Genomic DNA, 27,886 nt, shown 5'->3' with positions numbered 1-27,886 from the left:
TAATTCAAACACACCTTTGTAAAAATGGGGTAGATGATATTTAGTGTCTCAATTAATGAGACAAAGTTTGATACCTGCACATCTCGCCTGTTTAAAAGAGAGTCCTTAAGAGAGTTGCTGAAGTTTTGTCGATGAGAGGGAACAGGTTTCGATGCAGAAGGTTTTTGATGAATGGAAAAGCTGCATTTGTTTGATAAAACTTAGGGGTCCTTTGAAGACTTATAGCTCAGCATCATCTTCACCAACTTCTCCTAGACTTCAGAATCCATTCAGAACATATAGTGATCTTTTAAAGTGTGAGGGTGTCACACTCTCAGGAGGTGAGTGAGTCGATGAGGAATTGAACTTACAGAGGGAAAGTTTATGATCCTTTGTCTTCTTAGCAGTGTTATTTTTCTAAGACATTTGATTGGGTGTAATGACAGGTGAACACACACACACTGTGAACACACCGGAGCAGTGGGCAGCCAATGCTGTGGCGCCCGGGGAGCAGTTGGGGGTTCGGTGCCTTGCTCAAGGGTCTCACCTCAGTCGTGGTATTGAGGGTAGAGAGAGCGATGGACATTCACTCCCCCAACCTACAATCCCTACCGGACATGAGACTCGAACCCGCAACCTTCAGGTTACAAGTCCGACTCTCTTACCATTAGGGCATGACTGCCCCCATAAGTTTGATAAGAGCCTATCTATATGTCACTGGAAATAGAATGTACAGCAATCTATGATAAAGACAAAGTTCGTGCTTGACTGTGGTTTCAAACACCTGCAGAGTTGTCAGGTTCATTGTTTATAATTGGAACATTCTATCTCCGGTGGATCGCTAGCAGTGTAGATGGGGTGTCATTCATTTGCCATGCTTTAAATATGTGTGGACAGCATCTCACAATGGTGTGAATAACTCCTAAAGTGGACACCAGTAATTAGACAATAGGCATAATTGGACATTTATGAATATAATTATTAAAGTTAGTTAGTTAGCCAATTTAAAAAAGGGTAGAGTGGGGGGGAAACGCCCCCCCTACTGTTTTTCCCAAAATAACCAAAAGATAAAATCAAGATACATTTTTATTGTAACTATGGACTAAGAGTGATGTAGAAGTTTTCACCGTGAAGCTTACACTGGTGATGAAACGGAGAGAAAACGGATTTCAAAGTAAAAGATCTAATCTTCAGCAGTAAGAAAAAAAGTGTTTTAAAGCTTGTTTTGTAGAACATCACAGTTCTATATGATATGAGAACAGTTGGGCCTGTAGATTGTGAGTATGTGTAATTTTATAAAAATATAATTATATTTTCAGAAGATATATTTTTTTTCTCAAACATAGAGTGTGGGGTAAAACGCCCTCAGGCTTATTCTGTTCTCAACATCAAATCCTTTGTTTTTCCATCAAATTAATTCTAACTGGTTGGTTGAATAAAAATATTTAGACTTTATATTTAAAAATTACTAGCCAGTTATCAGCTAACTTTTTTTTTATTATAATTTTTTTGTTTTGTCAAATAGACTATTATAATTTTGTAATTCATAATTATTGATTATATATATATTTTTTAAACTAAAACGGCCTGTACTCTGATTTTGCTGTATATGTTTAAAGCAAATTGCTTTGTCAGACTGGGGGGCATTTTACCCCACCCATGGGGGCGTTTTGTCCAATAAAACGGTAAAATGGTAAAACACAATATGCCGCAAATGTAATTTTTTTTTTTTAAATCTAATAACATGAAAACTCTGGACATTTTTCATACTTGGTTTATAATTTATGCCATTGTCACTAAAACTATGATAACTTTCCTGAACACATTTAAGTTTTGTTTCACTGAAAAAAAAAAAAAAAAAAAAGACACTATCCTTAAAGGGGGCGTTTCCCCCCACTCTACTCTACCTGCATTTGAAAAAAGGTTATTTACATTAACAAGACTGGAAACAATTTCACATCACAACATTGCTGCTGAACAATGCTAAAAATTTTAAGCTGGCAAAGCTCAAGTTACTGAAAATATATCTCAGCATAAAATAAGTGTTGGGTAACAAGGAGAGAGTGATCTAAATGCAGCTTTCTTTAATAACATATTTCACAAAAACAATGATGAAAATCCACGGGAGAATCAACAATAAATATTACAGGAGAAACAATACAGTACAACAATACAAGACAAAGAACTGTGACTATATGCGATACTGGATATTTTTTGTCATTTTTTTTATTTAAAAACAGTCAAATATCTGAGATAAATTTGCCTGTCTGCTCACTTTTTATTCTTAACAGGGATATTGCTGCCAGGAATTGTCTTCTGACCTGCAAAGGTCCAGGGAGGGTGGCCAAGATTGGGGATTTTGGCATGGCCAGAGACATCTACAGGTATGCTACATACTTCAGCATCGCATCATGATCTCATAATTCACCTTAAAGTCCTCCTGGCTGTAATACAAAAATTATAAACAAATAAATAAGATAAAATAATATATTAAACATGCAAGCACCAGTCAGCAAGAATTAGAGATGGCAGAAAAAAAAAATATGACAGTTCTATTTTGCACCCATGTTTATATTCAATAGGCTATAAAATATGAAAGACTGTGCTTTTCCTCCACAGTATTTCAGTTGAGAAAAGATGAAAGCATATCTCATCCTGAAAACCCATTTGCGAGCTTTTATTATCAACATATTTCTCATTTTAAGGCAAGAGCCAAGCAAACTTATTTAGTAAGTGCTCAGCTAATTCGAAGGGTAGATTTTTATTTCCTTGTTATTTATACTGAGATTTAGCTCAGGAATAAAGCATGGCTATGTTAGATATAACATACTACCAAACCACTCTTATAGTATGTATACAGTATACAGTACATACACTGTCATTCAGAAGTTTAGGATCAGAAAGGTTTTAATGTTTTTTGTTTGTTTGTTTTTCTCTATCATATGCTCATCAAGGCTAAATGTATTGGATAAAGTTAGAGAAAAATATTTCTTTTTTTTTTTTTTTTTTTATAAATGCTGTTTTCTTTTACTTATTATTCATCAGCTAAACTGCTTCCAGCATTGATAATACATCAGCATACTGCATTAGAAGGATTTCTGAAGGATCATGTGACACAGATGACTGGAGCAATTGCTTTTACCCACATTAATAAATTATGTTTTAAAATATTTTAAAATAGAAAACCGTTACATTAATTGTAATAATATTTTATGATAGTACTGTTTTTTCAGTTTTTGATCAAATAAATGCATCCTTGATGAGAATCAGAGACGAGAATTCTTAAAAAATAAAAATAAAAATAATCTTAATAATAAATAATCATCAGAAAATGGATTTTACTGATCCCAAACTTTTGAACAGCGGTGCATTTAGTGTAGTATCTAAATGTTCTGAATTCATGAAATGGAAAATAACTGGATTTATTTCTGTGATAACTAGACAGCACTTGCTGAATTGTGCAAAATGTGAATTATTGTAACAATAATGAGAGGAACACTGAAAGCCCTCTTCTGATCAAAGCCCAGAATAAGGGTAAAGTGGTACTCCTTTCATTTTTCCTCTTAAACGAGCCAGACAGGAGCCTGCGCAATATAAATTGACTATGTATTTAGACAAATTATTTGAAATCACTTTGTAATTTTCTGGTACATTTCACATCATGGAATATATGTAACATTTACAAAAATTAAGTGAACTTATAAATCTGAGGTAAATCTTTTTAAAACTATAATTTTCCCCACCATTGGTTTTCCTGGGTGTTGTAAATTTGTTGCTGGTCCCTCAAAGATAAGTTAAAATCATATTCAAGCATAACTGTCCCATTTTATCTCATTTTATACCCATATATGCACCCTATATAGTGTGCAGTGTGCATCTAGCAGTAGGCATATTGCTCTGAATTAAATTGAACTGATAGCCAATTACATGAAACTGATGCATGTATCATGTGTGAAGTGTCACTCAAAACTATTGACATTTTGTTTTTCCTCGGTGGAAGGTGACTGAGGGAGTGATAATAGCACTGAGTGAGCTATTATCAAAATATCACAGCTGCTTTTTTCCGTAATGCTACAAAAAAAAAAAAAAAAATTAGGTTAACAGCAACAAAATCGTACCTTGCCTTAGCCCCAATCAATCAATCACACAATTTGGCACTAGTATGAATCGTCCTTTGACGTTATTCATCAGGTGAGATGGCAGCACCAGTGTCACGAAGTGAAAGGATTTGTGAGCTTGACTGCCTCCCAGCTGCTACTGGAATGTGTGTCTGAAAATGGCTTGCTTAGCTGCTGAAAGAAGGGTATTATTAGCCAAAGAAAATCTAAAGGGAAAAGATGGAGCCTTGTTTTACTTGAGTTGCCATAAAAGTGCACTCTAATTGCTAATGTAGATTTTTCTTGCATTTTCCCGCTGAGCTCTGCAGACAGGACAGGAGTTCAGAGCTGTGATGAAAATGCGATTGGGGATGGGAATAATTACAGTGGAGGTTTGCGTGAATATTTCATTTCATTGCGTGAATTGAGGATGCTGAGATGTGGTCAATTTTAATGGACATAGTTAACTCTTAGAGGTTACTTCAATTTTTTGGCAGCTTTTCATTATCTCTAGGGATAGGGCAGGATGTTCAACTAGTCTCAAAACAACCAATTAGTGAAGTCGACAATTTTTTTGTTAATCTTTTTTTTAGCATGGGGCTTTAAAGAGGATGAATTTAGAGATGCAGTGTCTTGGAGAGTCTTGGTTTTAACGTGTTGACAGCAAACTGTTAAAGTGTTAGCTTTAAAATTCACCACATTTAACAATATATTTTAAGACAGTTACTGTTGGAGTCCAAATGTTTGTCGTGAGCAGTGTTCCTGTTTTTATGCATAATTCATTGTTTTGTGAGAGGGACTATGAGAGTTTTGAGCACTTTAAATTAAATGGAGTGTACTTATGTTGAATATTAAAATCCCTAAGTGTTGAAGTCTGTCCTGTTATGTTGTTTTTAAACAGGAGCATCCTGTAAACTTCATGAAACACCTTGATCCTAAATCAGACTAATTATAAGGTTTTGTGAAAGGCAACATGATATAAAATTAGAGAGTTTTGTGTACTCATAAATGTCGAAATTGACTTTTAGTGGAATATCAACACTATCTCATGACCAATTCGTATATATTTTAGGAGGTGGCTAATTCTTACAACCTCACTCGTACGATTTATCTAAACCCCAGTGACAGGTAGGTTTAGGGGTGGGGCTAGGTGTAGGTCATTCGTACAAATTCATACGAATTGGCAACTCGTAAAATATGTAGGGATTGCCGTGAGATCGGGCTGGGAATATTGATAACTCATGTTGCACTGCACAGATTTTTGTCCAGTCAATTGCTCTTTAGAATTAGACAGATACGGCAATACACATAGCTCTTTTTTAACTGACATTCAAAATACGAACATAGTGAAGATATTTAGATTTTTTTCTCTCTTTTAAATTGAGTTTATGAACTTCACCATCCAAAACTTTGCTTCCCCTGCCTCATGACTTTTTTTTTTTTTCTCCATCTCCTCGCCTGTGGCAGCAAACCATCCCACCAGGGACCATGTAGTCAGTAGCGATACAAAGGCTTTCTGTGATATTCTTGATTTCATACTTCAAAGGTTTCCATTGTTGGTTTCCCTTGAGTCCTGGCTTGTGAGATCCGTTCGCATGACTGAGATTGGTGGAAACATGAGTGTAAGGTTGGTATGTGAGGCGTGTTTTCCTGAGGGAGGTAGAACAGGCCTCGCTACCACAACCCCAGCAAGCCACAAGCTAGTTTATATACAGTAGAACCAGAGCTCGATAAAACAATCATCATCAAAATTTTGACAAAAAGTGCAAATGCTTTTCTTTAGGAGTGACTAGTATATCTTTGTTTTGTTTTTTGGTTTTTTGTAATAAATGCTCAGCATAATACACACCCAAGAATATTGCTTTAGCAACCTCAGGATAGCTGATGGCAAAAAAACAATACCTATTTGTCTTTTTTTTTCTTTATCTCTCACTTTATTTCTTTTTCCCTGTTGTCAGCAGAGGGTCAGATATTGGAACTAGATCTTGATAACATCAGCTCTGGATGAGGAAAATGGTTTTAGATTCACAGTGATCACACTATGAGAAATGTGAAGAATATGTCTTCAGATAAGACATTCAGATACAAGTTGCAACGAAACCCTTAAAGTTATGTTACCCCCCCCAAAAAAATCATACTCTGTTACTATCGTAACCTCGGTTCCCTAAGATATGGGAACGAATACTGTGTCTGTAAGACGCTTGTATGGGAAAAACAATTGTTTTCCTCTTCGACTGAAGCCTTTCCAATCACGCAGTGAAATTGCACGTCCATTGGTTTGTGCAGTGCTATAAAATCGAACCAATTTTCTCGGCGGCGGCACCGAGCGAGCCTATGGCTATGCAGCCCACCATAGCCTGCCAGAATGGACGGGGCCTCTGGTTATATAAGTGGCCGCTTCACCACCGCATCTCAGATTTCTTCTAATAAAGCGACTGAGGCGTGCAACTCATAGCACGGCCAGGAACACAGTACTCGTTCCCATATTTCAGGGAACCGAGGTTACAATAGTAACCGAGTACGTTCCCTGAGATATTCCACTCGTACTGCGTCTGTAAGATGCTTGTATGGGAACCAGTACAATCACGCCGTGCTATGACGAGGAACGACTCATAACTATGACTCACGTGGGAGTAAGACTCAGGGGAGTTAATAAAGTACACCAAGCACAGGCTGAGCCATCAGGGTCATCCGTGACCTGGGTGTCGTCCCGTATAGTTGATACCTGGTGTCAAGATAATGTGGACCGTCCAACTGAAGGAGGGACTTGAACAATGCTAGCCGGAGGTGGCGAACTAAGCAGTAAGGCAGGGACGTCCAGGTTGTAAAACCTTACAAATGTGGAAGGAGAGGACCAGCCGGCTGCCTCACAAATTTCCGAAATGGACACCCCGCTGGACCATGCCCAGGAGGAGGCAATGCCTCTGGTGGAATGGGCTCCTCATCCGTTCTGGGTCTGGTGCTGCGTATAGAGGACGGCAGCAAAAGGGCGGGGTCAGCCACAGAGACAGATAACTCCTCCGCGTCCGAAGCCGCCAGAGAAAGGCTGTCATACAGTTTGTCGTCACTCCCACCGAACGAGATCATGTCACTCACAGCCGCAGAGGGACGCTGATCAGGTTGAGTGAAGAGGACTGGCGAATCCTCTCTCCGGCCGCTCGAATCCTCTGCCCTGCTGTTTCTTCAGTTATTTGATCAAATCTTAGTAAAATAAACCAGTTGTTTTTATTTTAATAAATAAAACATTATACTGTGAAAAATAAACATGCTGCATTTAAACACACGGTTAATAATACAATTTTAAAGTAAGAAAGAAAGTCTAATCTGTTGTAAAGATTCTGTGAGACATTTGTGGCACCTTGTTTAAGAATTACTTTTGTTGCAAACAACCTTATGACAACTGATTTTCAGTCTAATATAGGTCAAATTCACAAAGAAAAATATCTGTAAGTGTCTTGCGTTAATAAGAGGATCATTTGCCTGCTCTATCTATCTCTAATTTTAGGTTTGAAAGATCTAAAAACTTATGATAAAATGAAAGTTATATCATTGTTTAATCATTCTGCTTTTCATCATCTTGTAGACATACCCAGTGTGATTCTTTCACACTTTTTTATGTTTTTATCTGTAAAAGGTTTGTATGACACATCATAAAAGTGTAAATATTTAACGGTAGGGCTGTTTGTTTGAGTGTTTGTTTATTTTTGTGCATGTGTGTGTGCGTGTGTGTGTGTGCATTTGCAGTGTATGTTTATGTTTGTGTTGAGGATTGAAAAATATATAAGTGAAAAAATAAATAACAAAACTAGGTAAAATGAACTAAATTAAACAAGATTTTCCACCAGCATAGACCATCTTATTAAAACAATCATCTTTGGGGGCCCTCTATTTATTTAAGTTTGTTGTTATCGATTTCTTTATCGGTCTCATCTCATCCTGAACATCAGTTTGAAGCATTCGTGTAGATTATAAATTCATTATAAATACTCAATTCTCAACTTTACCTAACTTTTAACTTCATCAGACGTGTTATAAAAAAGGTTCAATAGGTCATACATCCTTTGACCAGTTAGTGAACTCCTGCCTTTGACAGAGTTCACATACGCAGGTGTGTCATAAAATGGTTAACATGGATGTCCTTTGATCGCTGAACATCTTAGAAAGATGATCTGTTTTGATCAATTAACTTTTTACCTAACATTCTAACAAAGTTTACAATGCCAGCCCCCTTCAAAAACTCATTAGATTGCAAATGATTCGCAACCCCCCAGAAACTTTAGATGTTTTACAACAGCCCTCTTGATCTGATATGTTCACGTCAGTAATCATACGTCCAGACACGCTGCGTCATTCTCATTTCGTTGCACTGCGTCAGACGAAATATTTACATTTCGTGCAATGTTGTAAAAAGTTTAGGCGTCTAATTACGGCTGAAAATCCAAAGACCCCGCCAAAACATTTGCTTTCATTCCAGTTTGTACACACATATGTGTGTATACGTTTTAACTGACATAGCGTGCTAAAAGTCTTAAATTTGACAAAAATCAAAGAGTAAATAAAAGGAATTAAGTGCGAATAACTAAAATAAAAAAAATTTTTAGAGGTGTATGTTTAGAAAAAAAAAAAAAAACTTGCGTAACCTAATTTTTAAAGTGAAAAAAAGTCTGGGTTATATAGCACGGCAGATGTCTTAAGCTTGACAAAAGTCAAAGAGTAAATAAAGGAATTATGCTACAAAATTATGCTATAAAACAAAACAAACAACATTTTTCCTATGGATTAGAACTGCGTGTTTAAAAGGAAAAAACTAGGCTAACCTAATTTTAAAGTGAAAAGCATTAGGATGAATGCTGAATGGTTTCATTAATTAAGAAATGCTAAAGATTTATAAAAAATAACTTTCGTTCTAATGTTAAAACATTACTTTTTTTTTATTCTTTTAACATTTAAATCTTTGCGTTGGTCTCACCTCCGGTATAGGGGAGGTTGCAGGTGTGGTTTGACTGGGACCGGATGTTACCATTCTTAGTTTTGACAGCGCGGAGTGTGCACGGATCTGCTGCGAGATGCTCTGTTCTTTTTATTTTTAAATTGTAATGATAGACTACAACGTAGATTTTGACTACTGCTGGATGTTGTTGTTTTAACAATCGTCTCTGATATACATTTATTTATTTATTTATTTATTTTTAGATCGAGGCTAGATGCGCTGTTCTTTTTCCCTTTTCTTTTCTAACTTGTAACATCACAGTTTAAAAGCTAGCTTTTGTTACAAGATTTGTAAAGATTTATTTATTTATATAGATCACGGTAAGTTGGTCAGCTCTATTTTATTTATTTTTATGACGCCCCTCATCAATCAAATTTTGACATATAGTGCACTATGGTCTCTCTCACGGCTCCACCTCATGACCACTACTGCGCAGACTCAGGCTCCAAATGACGTCATTTTCAAATGATGACAGTGGCCATACTGAGAGGAAGTGGAGACGAGCTGTCCATCTTTTTTCTTTTTCTTTTTTTGCTGTCTATGGTGGTAATAGGCTCCCTGAATTTCCTTTTATAAGGCATCTCCAGTGAACTAGATCAGTCACTTTTCATTTACCCTAACACACATCTACCCTATCCCTAATTTACCTCTCTAAAAGGGATTGCCAGTTAGGACCCAAGACAGGCAGATCTAGTGACTGGGTGTAGATTCAACATTTAGTTATTTTACTTTACTTGTCTAGAACATCTGCATTTTTATATCATCAGTAAAACATGCAAAGTAAGTAATACATCTCAAATGAACCAGGTCAGTAATTTTCCATAAACCATTTAAGTAAACTTGTCTCTTTAATTCTAACCTGGCGGGGAAAAAGGAATAGACTACCATTTTAAATGAGTAGTTATTTTATAATACTTTTTCTTCTTTTAACACAAAGCTAAGCCACAGGCAACCAATTAATCACGGTTTTCATTTAGTGACCAATTTAGTTACTAAGGATCAAGTCGAGGCTTAAGAGAACATTGATATGAATCACCGACGAAAAATGGCCATCTTTCCATTCTTACATAAGTCACACATGGACAGAGTTTCTCATTTCCGTCTTTATATAATTTTTGCTCCTTTCATTTTCCAGTGTGTTTTCACTCTCTGATCTGTGACTGGAGTTAATAAGTCACTCCACTCTGCTGCTCTCTACTGTGGGCATTCATAACAATGTCTCTTCTTTTGTCTGGGCATGTGTTTTTCCACAGAGCTAGCTATTACAGGAAAGGAGGCCGTGCTATGCTGCCAGTCAAATGGATGCCTCCTGAGGCCTTTATGGAGGGAATCTTTACCTCAAAAACAGATACATGGTGAGCGCTGTAATATAATTGCATATTTAAAAGATTAATTTGCTTCAAGTTCTGTCATATGCTATTGAAACCCCACTGTTTTTCACACGCTAATACTATTCTTTCCATAATTACTATGCTTTCATCTCTCTACTCTACTCTTCACTTTCTCTCTTTTCGACATGTTTTTCAGGTCATTTGGTGTTCTGCTGTGGGAGATCTTCTCACTGGGCTATATGCCATACCCCAGCCGCAGTAACCAAGAGGTGTTGGAGTTTGTTACCAATGGAGGCCGGATGGACCCACCTAAGAACTGCCCTGGGCCAGTGTGAGTGGACTCTTACATTCAAATATGCAAGATATTTGCGCAACACTCCATGTAACAGAAACTGATTGTATTAAATGTTGGCCAGCAGTAAACAGTGTTCTTAAAAGTCAACAATCTGTCATTGTCAAATGAATATGAATTTTGATTCTTAATTTTTCAGTCCTCATTAATCTTTCCTCTGCTGTATGATTTCTATCTCTGAAAGTAAACTCATCAAACAATGATAATATTCAAACTTCTGGAGTTTTGATTTAATTAAGTTCATAATCTAACCTGGGGACAATCTTGCAGAGCTGCTCATTGAAACAAAACTGAAAAAAATCTCAAATTGATAAAACCTATGCTCATTCAACTGAGGCAGTGATACAATGATATCTAATGAAGATAGAATTGAAAAGGAAATTAAAACAAATATTTTGTTTGTAAAATAGGTACCGAATAATGACACAGAGTTGGCAGCATCAACCAGAAGACAGACCAAACTTCTCAACTATTCTGGAGAGGATTGACTATTGTCTGCAGGTACTACATCTTAAAACCTTGTCTCGTCATGCTGTGCAACAGTAGGTTTGCATTTTTGAATTTCAGTATTGCAATATGCATTATACTGTGCATAGGGAATTTGCCAAAGTATGCAGAATACAGTCGAGCACATCGCAATTTAATACCACAATTTAATATTCTTAATTTATTGTTAATTTAATTGAATATTTTTTTTTTTATTGTATTTCAAACAAGGTACAACACTATATTTATTTTTTTTATCTAATTTATTATTATGTTAGGATTTATTATTATTTTATTTTGTTTTCCTAACTTAAATAATTTAAATCTCAATCTCTTTCACCAGCAATTTTTTGCACTGGGAAGTTTGACTTCTCGGATAAATAACAGACATTCCAATTTCCCTAGGATCCAGATGTGGTGAATGTGCCTTTGCCTGTCGAGTACGGCCCCATCCCTGAGGAAGAGGAGAAGGTACCCATGCGTCCCGATGACCCATCGACCCCCTCCTTGCTTGTAACCCCTCAGGGGACAGAGGAGGCTTCATCTGCCTCACACTCCGATCAGCCTAAGAGAGATGCGGAGGCCGTTATCATCGCCAGCCACTCCTCAGAGAGCAAACTCCCACCTGCTCCCCAATCTCAGCCTCACCCCCATCACCACCACCAACCCCCGGTAGTCACTGCCCCCGTACCAGCTGCCAAAACATCCTCTGCAACTCCCTTGACTGCCCAGGATGGCGGGCATGTGAATTTGGGCTTCATGCAGGCCCATCTGTCGGAGAAGGAGAGCCGTAACGGGAAGCCCACCAATATGTGGAACCCCACCTATGGCTCTTGGTTTCTACAGCAGCAGCAGAAGAGACAGCAGGGCCAGGCACAAAGGCAGACAAGCGGCCAACGGATCCCAGGTGAAGGGCAGGAACAAGCAGGCCGCACTGTGACAGTAGCTGAAGCTCTGGGCCTACAGCAACAGCACAAACAGCAGCAGTACCAACAACAGCTCCAGCGCCAACAGCAGCAGCAACAGCAGCAACAACAACAAGGCCTGTGTCGACCGCTTTTGCCCCCTCCTCCCCCACCTGCCCCGACCCCTTTACTTCTGGATTCGGCCAGCCTAGCACCGGTTCCACTCTACAGACTACGGCGCTTCCCATGTGGGAACATCGGGTATGGCTACCAGGAGCAGGGCCTGCCCATGGAGCTCATGCCGGGGCCCCAGCCTCCCCCACCTCATCCTGGTCAGCAGAGGCCCATCTCTTTAGCTCGGGCCAGCGGCTCTGAGGACAGTCGCCCGCTTTTGGTCACCATGGGTACAGTGCAGGACTCCAGACTCCCAAAAATGGAAGGGCACAATGCCACTGTGCTGTAACCGTGCATGTTCTCTATCAGTGCCCACTTTGCAAAACACTGTGCTGTCCATTTACGTCCACCTTTGCCAAGCCCCTTTGTGCTTTATCTTTGTGCTTTTCAGCCATGAGACTGGGACTGGAAAGGTTCTGCGATTTCACTGAAAGAGAATGATTGTCATTTGGATAAAGTAACAAGACTGTTGAGTCTCTGAAAGCCACAATTGAGAGACAAAAATAAACTGATTAAGCCCTCACAAGGACTAATTCTGTAAAAAAGACTATATTATATCAGTGATATTTTTCCATAATGGGGGAGATAAAAAAAATAACGGGTTTGTTGATGTTTGCTTGCCTGCTAGTTTATTTATTCATTTGTTAATTTATTATTTGGAGGTCATGTAAATTATTAATGGGTGTGCTTCAGAAAGCAAACTGCCCCCATTCATTATGTATCATTTGTTCATTATTGGACTTGGTTGGCTTTTAAACGCAGCTGTTTTCATCTATCATCAAACAAAATGAATAACAGAAATCTCTAATGGCTCGTATGTGTGAAACTGATGAGTGTTGATGGCTTTTGGTGATCAGATAACCCGTTGCTATGGTGTAGGAACTGAAACATGTAGCAAACTGGTCAGTGACTATTGAATGAAGGCTCTTTCACATGACTTGTGTTAGGGATTTAAGCAGTGAAAATAGCATTGAAACATTTATTCATTTAAGCCCTGTCAGTTGCTTTGATATATTACAAAAACTGGTTAAAGTTCAAGCTTTTTTTCCCCTCTGAATGCCACAATATCCTTGTTGAGATCTTAAGCAAGTATGCATTTCCAGGTTTGGTGCTTTTTGGATCAGCAAAGCCAGCATAGCCAAGAGGTTCACCAGCACATCTTAGTTGGTGAAGGTTATTAACCAGCATGGCATTTCTGGTAAAGCTGCTAAGCTAATGGAGATTTGTTGGTTAAGTAAATTATAAAGTTTGGTTGGAGCATCAGCATACCAAAATATCAAATGATGTTCTTCTTAGCTTGGAACAGCCTTTGGCTTTTTGTTGTTCTTGATGTATCTAGTCCGCCTAAACCACCCACATCTTGCAAATTGTTCGGTAACCATGAACTGCATTTTGAAATGCCAGCAGAAAGTGGCTTTAAAATTGTTTTAACACTCAGCATCAGTAAAAAGTCTGTCTTGCGCACAACACAAGACCAGTATAACGCTGTAGACTGTAGACTTGCAGAGTTCAATGCATTAGGGAATGTTTACGAGTCGTGTGAAAGGGCTTTGTGTTGTATGAAACTTTAGCATTGGCTGTGTAAGAATATATTTAAGCAGTTTATTTGAATATACATCATTCCATTAGTTTTCGATTTGACATTAGCATTGAAAAAATAAATATCTGTGTACATAAGAGCCTTACACCTGTTTACGCAGAATATCATTAATTGTTGATTCATGTTTCGTGAATTGAAGGACTTTTTTTTTTTAAATGTACTGAGGAAAATTAATTTTTTACATAATTATAATTTGTCACTTTAATGTCCAAACATTCATTGATTTAGTCATATTGCTTACTGTTCAGTTCTATCAAGCTGCTATTTTAAAAGCAAATGTTGGATGGTCTTTTTATACTATCAGAAAGAACTGCTGTAGTGTCTTTGATAGTGAGGGTTTTACAAAGGAATATCTTGTGGCAATTTTTACACTATTTTTTGTTAAATAGTGGTCTCATTGTGAAAAATAACTTGTTTTATCTTTAATTTTATTATTTTATTTTTAATAATAATTGTATCTTTATTTTTAACCTTCACAGACAGTTCTATATTAATATCATCACAGAATATTAACTGAAATATAAACATTTTATTCATTTATATCCCTCTTGACTTCATGATATCATAATTTGCAATGTCATAGACACTTTGTTAGCATTGATGACACTGTGTACCATAAATGGCATATTTAAATGTAAAATGCTACATTTTTGAGAGAGATAAATATTTGTTGACTTTTTTCAAAAATTACTTGTTCGGTTCACAGCTGAGGTTTGAAGATATCCGAAACGGTTTATGGAAGATTCATAAATCTGAATGTTATTGCATGAAGATTAAAAAAATGGGATTAATTATGATTTATTTTCTTTCTTTCTTTTTCTTTTGCTTATCGCAATGACAAAGTGACCACACTTGTAAAAATGTTGTAAAACCTTATTGTATAATGTATCTGTTAATCTCTGTAATTTGACATTCAATGATGAGATCTGAGAAATTAATAAATTACTATTTAATAAGTTCGGCATTCCTCTCAAACACAAAATGTGTATTAGAAATATGCAGAAGTATCACATATCACAGAAGATAATGTTGGCAAGCTGAAACATGGTTTTGAGTCTAAATCATGACTTTTGGGTGAAAGTAATAATTTATTAGACTAATTAATTGGGTAGTTTCATAAACAAAAAAAAAGTTATCTTTCAACAGCTCAAAAAATGCATGATTATTGTTGATAACTGCATTAGCTTGTACAAAAGCAATGACCATAATAATAAAAAAACACACTATAGTTGTATGTGGTACAGGCTATAATGTGAAATACAACCCTGTAGTAACTTTAGAACTATTACTTTAATTTTAGCTTTAGGGAATCTATTCTTAAGATTCGATATTTATATGATTGATATTAATCAAAATGTCCAACTTATACCTTATTAACCATACCTCATTAACGACTTGTCCAGCTAGTATTAAACCAGCATGCCTTAACAATTCAGATTATTTCCGTGGTCACAGTATTACTGAATTGATTAGGTAATGTTGATATTAGGTAAAATTAGCATAGGTAACGCGATCTTTGGCAAATAGTTAAGACTTGAAAATCACATGAAATAAACTTTGATTCTATTATGACATCTCTTGTCTGTTGCTAAGCTAAATAACACAAAACGTATACGTAAACACACACACACACACATTGCAGGCAATTAATTGTTTTGATCTGAAGAAAGTTTACGGTTCTAATGCTTGTTTTCAAGAATGCTCTAACTTCAACCTGAGGGAGTCACAAGCAAGGAACTTCACTATCTTTACTCTTAAAGATGAATACAACCAGTTTCCAACAGCATTAGGAAGAATTGTTTGATTTTACTTGATTTAAGTTGAGTTCCGTTCCTTCCAGGTTAAGGGAACCCCGGGTGCGTATTGGCTGCTGATGTGTCGTCGTCACGGGGAACCCCTCTCTTGCAATTGGTTGGTTTCTCTGTGGAGTGGTAACGCTCTTAGGAAGTTTGTTTCAGTTCTTCGGCATCAGGTGTTAAAGTTTCTTTAGAAGTTTGACTAAGTCTTTATCGTTGTTCAATGCTCTGCCAGATGTTAATAGCAAGAAGCGATTAACAACGCGATCAGAGCAGGAGCTGAAGTTTCAAACAGCGCGCGAGCAAGCAGAGAGAGAGCAACACGCACAGCTGGGTGTCTTGTCTTTAACGGGCTGATTTGGGATCCACCCACGGGCGACTGACCCAATCGGATTCTTCCTGTGGGGCGGAGCCCCGCCCTGCACGGCTTCTTTCCGTGCAGACATCATCTGTTCAGTTATTTTATCACATGAAGAAACTATTGACAGCAGATTTCTATACGTATTGTAATCATACATTATGATGAGAAAAGTAAACTTTCATCCACACCAGATAATTGCTGACAAAATCAGCTCTCGTTCAACACCAAACATTAGGTATTTGGCATACACAAAGTACATACCTTAATTGTATATACTTACATGGGTTAATACATCGATTAAACAATCCTAAATTCTAAATAAATCACACCAAGCATGTGAAACTAAACAATAGTGATTGTGAGACATTAGACATCGAAAGATTACAACAATACCATAGATTCTGATAACACAGCAAGCTTAATTTCATGACATATAACTTGAATATATGTTGTAAATATATTGTACATATTGCTTCAGAGTATATTGCTTTAATAGCAGGAACAGTTATACTTTGTTCTTTTTGCAATCCTTAAGCAAGATTTGAGTCTCTTTTTCTGTTACTAAGAAGAAACTGACTGTTCAAATGTGAGAGAGAGAGGGGTTGTCCGGCGGTCACGAGTGTTCCGTTGGACACGCATCTGGAGATCTTCTTAGCTCGGACGTGTGTCGTAAACACATCGTTGAATTACTGCATTACAGGATCAGGAGTTATCAAGACTGGTCTGTGCTGGATCATACAGCCTGTAATGCGATCTGCTCTCGCCCAAGTGCTTGCACACATTGTGGAGCTTATTTGAAGTGATTGTGCTTAGGGACAAACAACACTAAATAAGACTCACAACACAGATCGACAGACACACACAGATTAGCGGTTGCTGAAAGACAAAAAGCAAACGCCGGTTCCACCGCACGTGTTTTTATGCTTCCTGGTCGATTACGTCACCCGTCCGTGACGTCTCGCCCTTCCATTGGACAAATCACACACGTGGTTCAGAGCGCGGTCACGCTGAAGACGTTCCCCTAGCGTTTCAACGCAGCTCGAGTTCCTGGAAGGGAACCGGTAGTAGCATGTGGAGTCACATTATACGCGTGGACTAACTCTGGCAAGTACTCAGGCCAACGCCGTTTTCGTTCTGGGGGTAGTGTACGTAGCAGGTTGTGAAGTGTTCGATTGTATCGTTCGCATTGGGCATTTCCTTGCGGCCTGTAAGGGGTGTTACAGGTCTTTTTCACCCCATAGAGTCTGCACGGCTCAGCTATTACTTCACTCTCGAAGTTTCGACCTTGATCGGAGGGCAACCTCTCCAGGAGCTAAAAATGCTCTCACAAGGGCACGGACTTTGGGCTGCGGCATCTTTGTGAGGATGCACTGTTGACACTTCTTTACCCATTGCTCCACATCTTCATGCATACCAGACCAAAAACATCTCTGCTTCAACAACCCCACAGTCCGCTCAATGCCCTGGTGCCCCATATCGTTGTGCACACTCTGCAGCACTCGTTCTTTCAAAGCCACTGGCAACAACAGTTGCCAACAGCTCTCCTCAGAAGAATGATCTACTACTCGATACAGCAACCCATTACGTTCTCTAATAAAACTCCACTGCTTCAGAAGACACTTCACAGACTTGGACAGAGACTTTCTTTCTGGGTGCACTGGTCTCTTTTTCTTGTCCCACAACCTTCTAAATTCTCTCAGAACAGGGTTGCTTTTCTGAAACTCAACCAGCTGTTCCCTAGTGTAGCCGGGAAGTGTATGAGTGTTGCCTTGGAGACTAGTGACAGCTTTTTCTCCAGCCTCAAACGCACGGATTTGCCTCAACCTGGCACACACAACACCCTTCAATGCGAGTGCAGGTCCCAAGGCTGTACCCCGAGTAATCGCACTGCAAATCGCTACACACTCATTCCAGTCAGCGTCAGGATCAGATACAGGCTCCCCTGCACACTCCTGCCTAGACAGAGCATCGGCTGCAGCATTACTCTTGCCTGGTCTGTATTTCACCTCGAAGTTAAAGACAGAAAGCTGTGCTTCCCACCTCTGCTCGATCGCTCCAAGCTTGGCGGTTTGCAAGTGGCAAAGCGGATTATTATCCATGATCACCTCAAACCAGGAGTAAGTAGCCACAAAACTTCCCGACTGTGATTGCAATCATTTTTCTCTGCGTTACGCAACCTTCTGCTGGCGTACGCAATAATTCACTTTTCATCACCTTGTTTCTGATACAGGATGGCGCCTAAACCATTCTGGCTTGTGTCAGTTTCGAGGATGAAAGGACAACTGAAATCTGCTAAACCAAGTACAGGGGCTGTTGTCAGTGTCTCCTTTAACTGATTGAATGCATGATCACATTCTCGTTTGGCTCTCAATGAAGGCGGTCGCATTTTTTCTCTCCCTCTCCTCCCCTTACCTTCCCTTCCCTGCTTTGCTCTCTTGTCTCGTCTCGTCTATTGTCTAATACTTGAGAAACTCTCTCTGCACTGCTCTCCAAACTGAAAAATCATGGATTTGATCAACTGGTCTCTCAATGCAATTGACACAATTTTCTTGACGATAAGTTTAGGTTCGGGGGAACCTGATTGTCCCAGCGGTACATTCGCAGCTGGATATACGATGGACGCATGGGAAAGGTGGCGGGTCGTGTGTCTGGCGGCTCTTTCCGTGGAGGACATTGAAGATATCTACCTATTCGGAACCATGATAACAGGTCTTCTGCTGATTGGATTAGGCTTTGCCCTGGGTTATCGTAAAATTCAGGAAACGGGTACAGCTGTCAAAAGTCTTACAAGGCTGCCCGTCATGATTGAAGCAGTGGGCAGAGCGGTCAGCTCTGAGACTGAGACTATTAACCGCAATATGGATACCATCACAGAGAAGCTTTCGGATTTAAAAAAAAAATTTTATGGATTTGGAGACCAGAATGGACAAAGTGAGTTGCCGTGAAAATTGGAATACGGCTACTCGCCCCAAGACCAAACAATCGTATCTTCTTTCGGCTCTCTCATAACAGCACAGCCTCGGACAAGGCCGTGTTGGAAAACATCCCGGGAAGAGCACTGCAGTGTGACGTTCTTGCATTCCTCCCCCACTTCCACAGACACCTGCGGATTGTTGACTCTGTCTGGGTCCTGATCAAGGCTGTCTCCATAGCAACGTGCTGTGTCGCTATCACATTCTGTGGACTGAGACAACTTGATTTGAATGTCAGCGTGGCGGCTTCTCAGGCACACACATACGCACATACACAGATATGCACTCACCTCCCCACCCCCGATCCCTCCCCTTCGCCGCTTTGTACCGCCAGCCTGACAAGCAGGTCCGACCAGCGCCGAGAATGGCTGCAGGACCGGATGGCTGCTTGCCGGAACTGGATTACTCCCCTGTTGCAGTCGTGTGACTATGTTGTTGATTGACTATGTCCTTTTTTGTTTGCTGGGGTGTTTTTCCTGTTCTCACACTGTACTCCAAGGAGCATAGTCTGTGAATAATTTTTTTTCTCCCATCTTTCCTCATGTCATGCTGTATTTCTTCCTCACTCTACAACAAATTCCTCATATGTTTAAACATACATGGCGAATAAAACTAATTCTGATTCTGATTCTGATTAGACCACAAAGTACTAAAGTGACGACCACTCTTTGCACACATTCCTTGTCTCAGACACACATTCACCAGGTCATGTAAGGGTCCAGCTATCTTTGAAAATCCCTAAATGAACTTCCTATAATACCTGCAAAACCCTAGAAGTGACCTCAATTCCTTGACAGTTTCCGGGATATTCCAATTACTAACTGCAGCAACCTTGCCAGGGTCAGGAGAAATCCCCTTCTCTGACACCTGATGACCAAGGAAACTTGTCTTGGAGGAAACAACATTTTCCCAGCTTCACCTTTAAACCAGTCTCTGCCAACCACTTCAGCACTCTCTAATCCTTCCAGATGTTCTTCAAATGTTTGTGAAAACAAACAAAATGTCATCCAAGTACACTATCAACACCTGGAAGATCAGATCATTCATGACAGCCTGCATAAGCCGCTGGAAGGTCGACGGTCCATTGCAGACCCCAAACGGCATCCTCCGGTACTCAAATAAGCCAAAGGGTGTCGTGAACGCCGTCTTGGCTCTATCCCTGTCACTCACTGCAATCTGATGATAACCAGAGGCCAAGTCCACAGTTGAGAAAAACTTAAAAGCTCTCATCAATTCTAGGTAGCGGAAATGCATCTCGCCTCGTCTTAGCATTGAGCTTTCTATAATCTACGCACAAACGTAGTGACCCATCTGTTTTGCGCACCAATACCACCGGCGAGGCATAAGCACTCACACTGTCTTGAATGACACCCTTCTTCAGCAACTTTGTGATATGCTCTCTGACCTCTTGGTACTGATTGGGTGGAACGTGTTGGTAAGGCTGATTCACCAGTACATCATCAGTCAAGTGTATCTCGTGTTGAACCTTATCTGTATAACCCAGATCATCATTTGACACATCGTCCAAAGCAAATACACCTAAATATTTCTCAAGCACTGCTATTAACTGAACCTGCTGTTCAGGCGTGCCTCCCATGTCAACGTGATCCAAGACTGATTAGATGGGGGGTTCAGAACTCTGACCGACACCAACAGTGACCCGTTCTGTGTCTGCGGAGATTCGCTGAAACTTCACTTTGCAGGATGAACCCACATTGCTACCATCTATCAGGGACAACATACCCAAACAGGCTCTGGCCTGAAGCCAAAGGTCTTCCTGAGACAGGTTAAGTACTCTCACTGGACACACCGGTAACTCTGATGTGACCAAGGTAGGTACTACAACCAAACCTCCTGGTAAGGGTGTGTTTACTGGTTCTAGCAACCACGCAGAACTAGGGATGTAACAGTATGAAAATTTCTTATCACGATTATAGTGGCCAAAATTATCATGGTTATCAGTATTATCACAGTATTGTTAAAATGTGCTGGAGTTATTCAAAAAGTACCGACACATAAATCACTTCACCAAGTTTTATATTTAAAAATCAACAAACAACAAATAAAATGACTTTTTGTTTGCATAATCACTAAAACAATAACATGACCAATGATGTTCGGATTTTAAATGACAACTTGACTGACAACAGTTTAATAGCATTTTCAAATATCTAATGTAAATGTTCAAATAAAACTTTGAAAAAGTTTCCTAAAAATGTAAACCTAACATTTCAGCCTTTAAATAAAGAAAAGGATCAAGTCAAAATGATAAAGACAAAATTAGTAAAGACAAAATTGCTCTGTTGGCTGTGGAGTCAAGACATTTACAAATATGATTAAAATATGAATATGAGACAAAACTACATAAATTCACATTTTATTATTGGGTGATTCAACACATAGATGTTTTACCAGCTAAGAAGTTCAGCACTTTTAGAGTTTCATCTCTCTATCTAATGTGAGCATAGGTATTGGACGAGTTGCCTCACAGGTCTTTCTAAGTGATCAGTTGTGTCCTGTTGTATTAATTATTTACATATTAAAAGCAAGGAATGTGTCGTATCAGTTATATCCATTACTTCTGCATTCTGAATTTTGCATTCGTTGATGACACACACGAACCAGGATGAAGACGAGGGAGCTGACTTTGACAAAAAAGCAAACAATTTGGATGCTAAAAGAAAAGAGGAAGTCAGTTAGAGCTATAGCAAAAACAAAGGGCATGGAGAAATCAAGAGTTTGGAAATCACCAGCAACCGACAATGACCTGATCGGCTGAGAAAACAACAGTAGTTGATGACAGACAAATCATAAAAGCTGTGAAAATTAATCTGTAAAATCACCAACAACATCCAGAAAGCTGGGGTGATGCTCTGACAATCTACTGTCCTCAGTAGACTTTGACACAGAATTACAGATGCTACACAGCACGATGCAAACCTCTGACCAGCACCAAAAATAGAAAGGCAAGATTAGAGTTTGCAAAAAAACACAAAGGTGTTTATGGACCGATGAGACAAAGACAACCCTTTATCTCAGTGATGCAAAAGCAAAAATGTGGAGGAAAAAAAGGGAACTGCAAATGATCCCAAGCATACAGCCTCATCTGTAAAGCATGGTAGAGGTGGTGTCATGGCATGGGCATGCATGGCTGCCTCTGAAACAGGCCCTCTCAACTTTACTGATGACTTAATGTATGATGACAGTAGCAGAAGGAATTTGGAAGGGTACAAAACCATCTTGCCTACCAATATTCAAGAAAATGCCACCAGATTCATTGGGAAGTGTTTCATATTGCATCAGGACAATGACCCAAAACACTCTTATACATTCCTTGACTGAACTGGCAAAGAAATGGAAAGTCTTAGATTGCCCAAGTCAATCTCCAGATTGAAATCCGATTGAACATTAATTTCACCAGCTTGAGAGGAGAGTAAAGGCAGAATCTCCCCAAAACAAGCAACAATTGGAATTGGCTGCATTAAAGTCTGGGAAAAGCATTTCAAAGGATGAGACCAAGAGTCTGGTGATGTCTATGGGTCACAAACTCACTGCTGTGATTGTGCGCAAGGGATCTGCAACTAAATAAAAGCTATTAATCTTTTATATCTGCCTAATGTTCAACTGTCTCAATACTTATGCTCACATCAATGAGTGGGATGAACTCTAAAAGTGCTGTTCTTTTTATTTGGTAAAACCTATGTGTTGAAACGGCTAATAATAAAATGTGACATTCTGTAGTGTTGTCTCATATTCATCTTTTAATCATATTTGTAAATGCCTTGACTCCACAGCCAACAGAGCAATTTTGTCTTTACTGTTCCAATACTTATGAAGGGCACTGTATATTCCAAGATGTAGGCTAGAATCTGTGATTGCGAAGTACAGTAAATATCCACACCGGTGCCGTGACTAACTGCCACACATTCACCTCAAAACATTAGATTCATCCACGCTGGAGCCGTGCCGACTGCTTTCAATTGAAAGTAGCTAAAACCGGTAGCTAAATGTCACTTGATGACATAATAATGGCAAATGGCAAATGGAATGTATGTCCGCTTTCATTGGCCAAGGCCCGCCCATGAGGCCATTTGATGTGTTTTAAAGATTCTATGCCGCGAACTTTAAATATTTCACATACTTTTGAAAATCCAACATTTAGTTGACCCTGATAAGCGTCCGTCGTTACATTTGTAAACACGACGGCTTTGTTCTTTCGTGATGGGGTTTGGCGCCACGGCATCTTTGTTTCCCGGCAGACCGGAAATAAACGCGGCAGTCGCGTCTCCCGGAAATCCGGTTTAATTCAACCAGTCAGATGACGACTTCGACATTCCTGAAGTGTTTACAGAAAAGTGTTCCATATGCATCAGACGTTTAGCCTATGTTCCGTGGGTGTGACGTCTGAGGATGAGACTAAGATGAGAACTTAGATAAGGCTTGTCCAAGAAGTTGCTATATTTGTCCCTAAACTTTTGAAAAAAGTCTCAAAAGGGGTGGTGAAGTCGCTAAATCTAGCTACAAAATTTCTAAATTGGCAACACTGCGTGTCGACTCACAACCCCACGCAAGGAAGATAATTATGCAAGTAACTGCAATTCCAGGTTTTCAAACAGAGATGGCGACAAAAAGGCAAAACGTACGGATTGCAGCTTTAAGTAACAAGTTTAGAGCTTATACTTACTCAATGGCTTTTCTGTGACATTGTTTACAAGCTGTTTCTTTGGCGTCTTTAAACTGACTAAGTGATTACAGGATATTTTATTCATTCCCGTAGGATGTTCTGTTTCTTTCAGCACCTTCTGATGATAGTTAATTTTTATTTGCTGTGGTAACTAGAAGTTAAGAGGAAGAGATGATCAGTTCATGTAGTTCTGAACTGCTGCTTGTACTGAGGAGCAAAAATTATCTTTCACCTTACATTTAACACCAAAACTGTATTTACTGTTTAACTTTATTGATACAATTAACAGAATCTGAAATCTGACACTTTGTTTAATATCAGAAGTAACAAAACTTACTGTGATATATTGTGTTCCATTAAGTTTTGTTCATGCATCAAGAGAAAACATCATCTATCGATTCTTAGTATTTACAATGAGATCACTGTCACAAATTGAAATGATTAAAATCGAAAAACAGATTTCAACCCAGCCCTAATTAGTACCATTAGCTAGCTAGTGAAATAAACTGTAGGCCGTGCATTCGATATAAGTGTAATACGATATCAACTGCACTAATATACAATTAACTCTGTCAAATAATATACACTGAGTACAGATAAGATATATCTTACCTTGCAAATAGATTATGATCCAGGCTGCTCCAATGCAAAATGGTGAGGAGATTGAGGGGAACACTTCTTCTGGCGCTGCTTTTTTTGAATTTGTATGTGCATTACCAAAGCTGCTTTAGATACGCCATTGTGCAGTACCGCCACCTACCAACTGGAGGATGGTAAACGATTCAATTTGTATGTAAACCAATCTCATGCAATTTAACTAATTGGACCTGTCTTGTTCCAGAGACAGCTTTATTTAAACCATATTCATAATTTTAACTGATTAAATCTAATAGTTTTGATAGTTAACAGATTTATATTGATTCTAAGTAATCGGAGTACATAATTAAAAAACAATAAAACATTATTTAAATAAAATCAAATAGATGCAAATAAAAATTGTGCCAAGAATAATTTTTTGAGTGTACTTGCGTTAGGTTTACACGGAGAGTTGAGGCAAAGCAATTATTAGCAGAGCTTCTCGGTTTATTTATATAGCACATTTAAGTTTATTTAAATAGCACATTTCATACACAATGGTAATTCAAAGTGCTTTACATGAAAGGACGTTAAATAATCATTAAAAAATAATAATAATAATCACAACAATAAAATCGAGGAATTTAAGAACTGTTAGTGATGTGCTCTTAACACAAAAAACCTCTCAGGTTACGCATGTAACCACGGTTCCCCGAAGGGAACGAGACGCTGCGTCCGAAGATGCTTAGGACGCCTTCAGCGTGACCGCGCTCTGAATCATCTGTACAATCAGTCCAATGGAAGGGCGAGGCGTCACGGGTGGGTGACGTCATGACCAGGAAGCTATAAAGGCACGTGCGGCAGAGCCGGCTTCAGCTTCTAGGAATGAAGCAAGCGCTGGCAGGGATGCCGGAAGTGTGGCTTCGAGATGCAAGACGCTTAGGGAACGAGATACCCACGCCGCCAGACTGACAAGTCCCTGCCTAGTGTGTACTAGGACGAGAGGACAGAAGAGCCCGGAGCGGCTCGAATGTCGAGGTCATAAAACCTTACAAAAGTGAGGGGTGTGGACCACCCAGCAGCGTTGCAGATGTCCTGCATAGACACACCTGCTAGGAAGGCCTTGGAGGCCGCCACACCTCGGGTTGAGTGAGCTCTGACTCCCATCGGCGAGGGGAGCTGAGAGGACTCATAGGCAATATTAATAGCATCCACTATCCACCTACTGAGGGTCTGCTTAGTAGCAGGAAGACCCCTCTTAGGAGGACCATAGCACCTTTCTCCACAGGGCAGCTCTGTGGATGTATGTGCCCAGTGCTCACATTGGACACATATAATTAAGCTTCTGCTGGTCGGGCTCCCTGAAGGGAGGAGGACAGAAGCCTCAGCGCACCACGGAGGAAACGTGTAACTAGGGGGTGTCTACCCACTGACTGACCACAGACAGGAACGTGGTAGGCCGCAATGGCCGCAACGTACACCTTAATGGTGGAGTGGGTTAACCCTGCAGAGAAACAGGCCTGCAGAAACTCCAGAACTGTACCAATCGGGCAGTTAACTGGGTTGAGCTGGCGGTCTCCGCACCATGAAGGGAAGAGTGTCCACTTCAGGGCGTACAGTTTACTCGTAGAGGGAGCTCTAGATGGTCTTGACAACCTCGGTTGAGAGACCGGAAGCTATGAGCTGTGCCTTCTCAGTGGCCACACCCACAGCTTCCACAGCTCCGGGCGAGGGTGGACGATAATGTCCCCCGCCTGTGAGAGGAGATCTCTCCGGACGGGAATCTCCCATGGAGTGCCGTCGAGGAGAGAAATCAGGTCTGAGAACCTTACTCGGCCCGGCCAGAACAGCGCTACCAGTAGTAGACTGACCTCGTCCCAGCGCACTCTCGCTAGAACTCCCGGGAGCAGAGCGATAGGGGGAAAAGCGAACAGACGAAGCCACGGCCAAGTCTGCACCATAGCATCCAGTCCCAGAGGAGCCAGAGGAGTCAGAGAGAACCAGAGGGGACATTGAGCTGACTTTATTTTCGCAAACAGGTCCACCTGGCCAAAAACTCTCCATATCTGCTTCACCACCTCGGGGTGAAGCATCCCATTCCCCGGGCCTCGGCCCCTGTCTCGACAGAACGTCTGCTCCCACATTGAGATGCCCAGGAATGTGCACTGCTCTTAATGAGAGGAGTTTGCCCTGGGACCACACAAGGATCTAGTGTGGCAGCTTGTACAAGGGTCGTGACCGCTGACCTCCCTGGTGGTTTATGTACGAGACCACCGACGTGTTGTCGGTGCGCACCAACACGTGGTGACCTCTTAGGTCTGGGAGGAAGTGTTCGAGTGCTCGAAACACGGCCAGCATCTCCAGCCAATTGATATGCCATGTCAGATGGCGGCCACTCCACAGACCGCGGGCAGGGTGGCCACACATGACCGCTCCCCAACCGGTGAGAGACGCGTCCGTCGCTAACGATAACTGGCGACACGGAGCTCCCAGCACCGGGCCATGATTTAAAAACTTGTGTTTCCTCCACATGTCTAGGGCTCGCACACATCGTCGAGAGACCCTGATCATGCGAAGTGGATTCCCCTCGGGGAAAATCCCTTGGTCTTGAGCCACCACTATAGGGGTCTCATGTACAGCAGGCCAAAAAGTATCACATTGGACGCAGTTGCCCTCAGACCCAGCAGTCTCTGAAACTGCTTGAAAGTGAGTGACTGGCCTTCTTTCACTCTCTTGACTGACGTGAGGATCGACACAATCCGAGCAGGGGAATGCATGCCTGCATCGTGGTCGGATCCCACACTACGCCTAGATAAGTGGTTCTCTGTACTGGAGAAAGCACACTTTTCTTGGCGTTCAGTCTCGACCCCAGCTCTTTCAAGTGCGTGAGAACGACACCTTGATGTTGAATCGCCAGCTGCTCCAATTGAGCTAGAATCAACCAATCGTTGATGTAAAAGTGTGGGGTGAGAGTGCAAGGCCAACGGGAAGAACCCGATATTGGTAAGCTTTGCCCCCAAAAGCAAACCGCAGGGACTTCCTGAGAGTGGGAGGGATGGAGACTTGGAAGTATGCGTCTTTTAGATCTAACGTGACAAACCAGTCCTCAGACTTGATCTGAGATACTTACCTGTAAAAGTTTTGAGCATCTTGAACTTCAGTCTGCTGACTGAGCGGTTCAACTGATGCAGATCTAAAATGGGACGCAATCCTCCATCCTTCTTGGGAACTATGAGGTACCGGCTGTAGAACCCGGACTCTCTTTCGTGAGGAGGGACCACCTCGATGGCCTCCTTCCTCAAGAGAGTACTCTACTTCTCGTTCCCTTACCAGAGCCTGCTCAGGGCCCACCTGAGTGGGATTCACCCCGTTGAATTGAGGCGGAGGAGAACCAAACTGGATTCTGTAGCCTCTCTCTACAGTATGCAGGACCCATGGAGACACATTTGGCAATAGCCAAATAGTCTACTAAGGGAACCAGTCTCTCGAGACTGGCCTCTGGTGTGCTTAGTGCTGCTAGCTCGGTGTCCTGGAACGGCACACCAGCAGGAGACGGCCGAACTAGCTGCTCTAGAGACCCCCG

General features: G+C 40.5%; 1 protein-coding gene across 1 annotated transcript in view; it reads left to right on the top strand.

The window, feature by feature from the left end:
• The window catches only part of LOC306886019 (ALK tyrosine kinase receptor-like), a gene marked incomplete at both ends in the record, with an annotated part of 458,617 nt that extends 446,014 nt beyond the window's left edge, over nucleotides 1–12,603 (top strand). The window contains 5 exons of the mRNA XM_079442870.1: nucleotides 2,271–2,363; nucleotides 10,320–10,421; nucleotides 10,594–10,728; nucleotides 11,160–11,250; nucleotides 11,641–12,603. Of these exons, the coding sequence (XP_079298996.1) occupies nucleotides 2,271–2,363; nucleotides 10,320–10,421; nucleotides 10,594–10,728; nucleotides 11,160–11,250; nucleotides 11,641–12,603 (1,384 nt within the window). The remainder of the gene's footprint in view (nucleotides 1–2,270; nucleotides 2,364–10,319; nucleotides 10,422–10,593; nucleotides 10,729–11,159; nucleotides 11,251–11,640) is intronic.
• Nucleotides 12,604–27,886: the final 15,283 nt, after the last annotated feature.

The sequence above is a fragment of the Barbus barbus genome (assembly GCF_936440315.1).
Source record: "Barbus barbus genome assembly, chromosome: 20".
In the NCBI taxonomy this organism is placed as follows: Eukaryota; Metazoa; Chordata; class Actinopteri; order Cypriniformes; family Cyprinidae; genus Barbus; species Barbus barbus.
The sequence above is the reverse complement of the archived record's forward strand: the minus strand, read 5'-3'. Positions and strand labels throughout refer to the sequence as shown.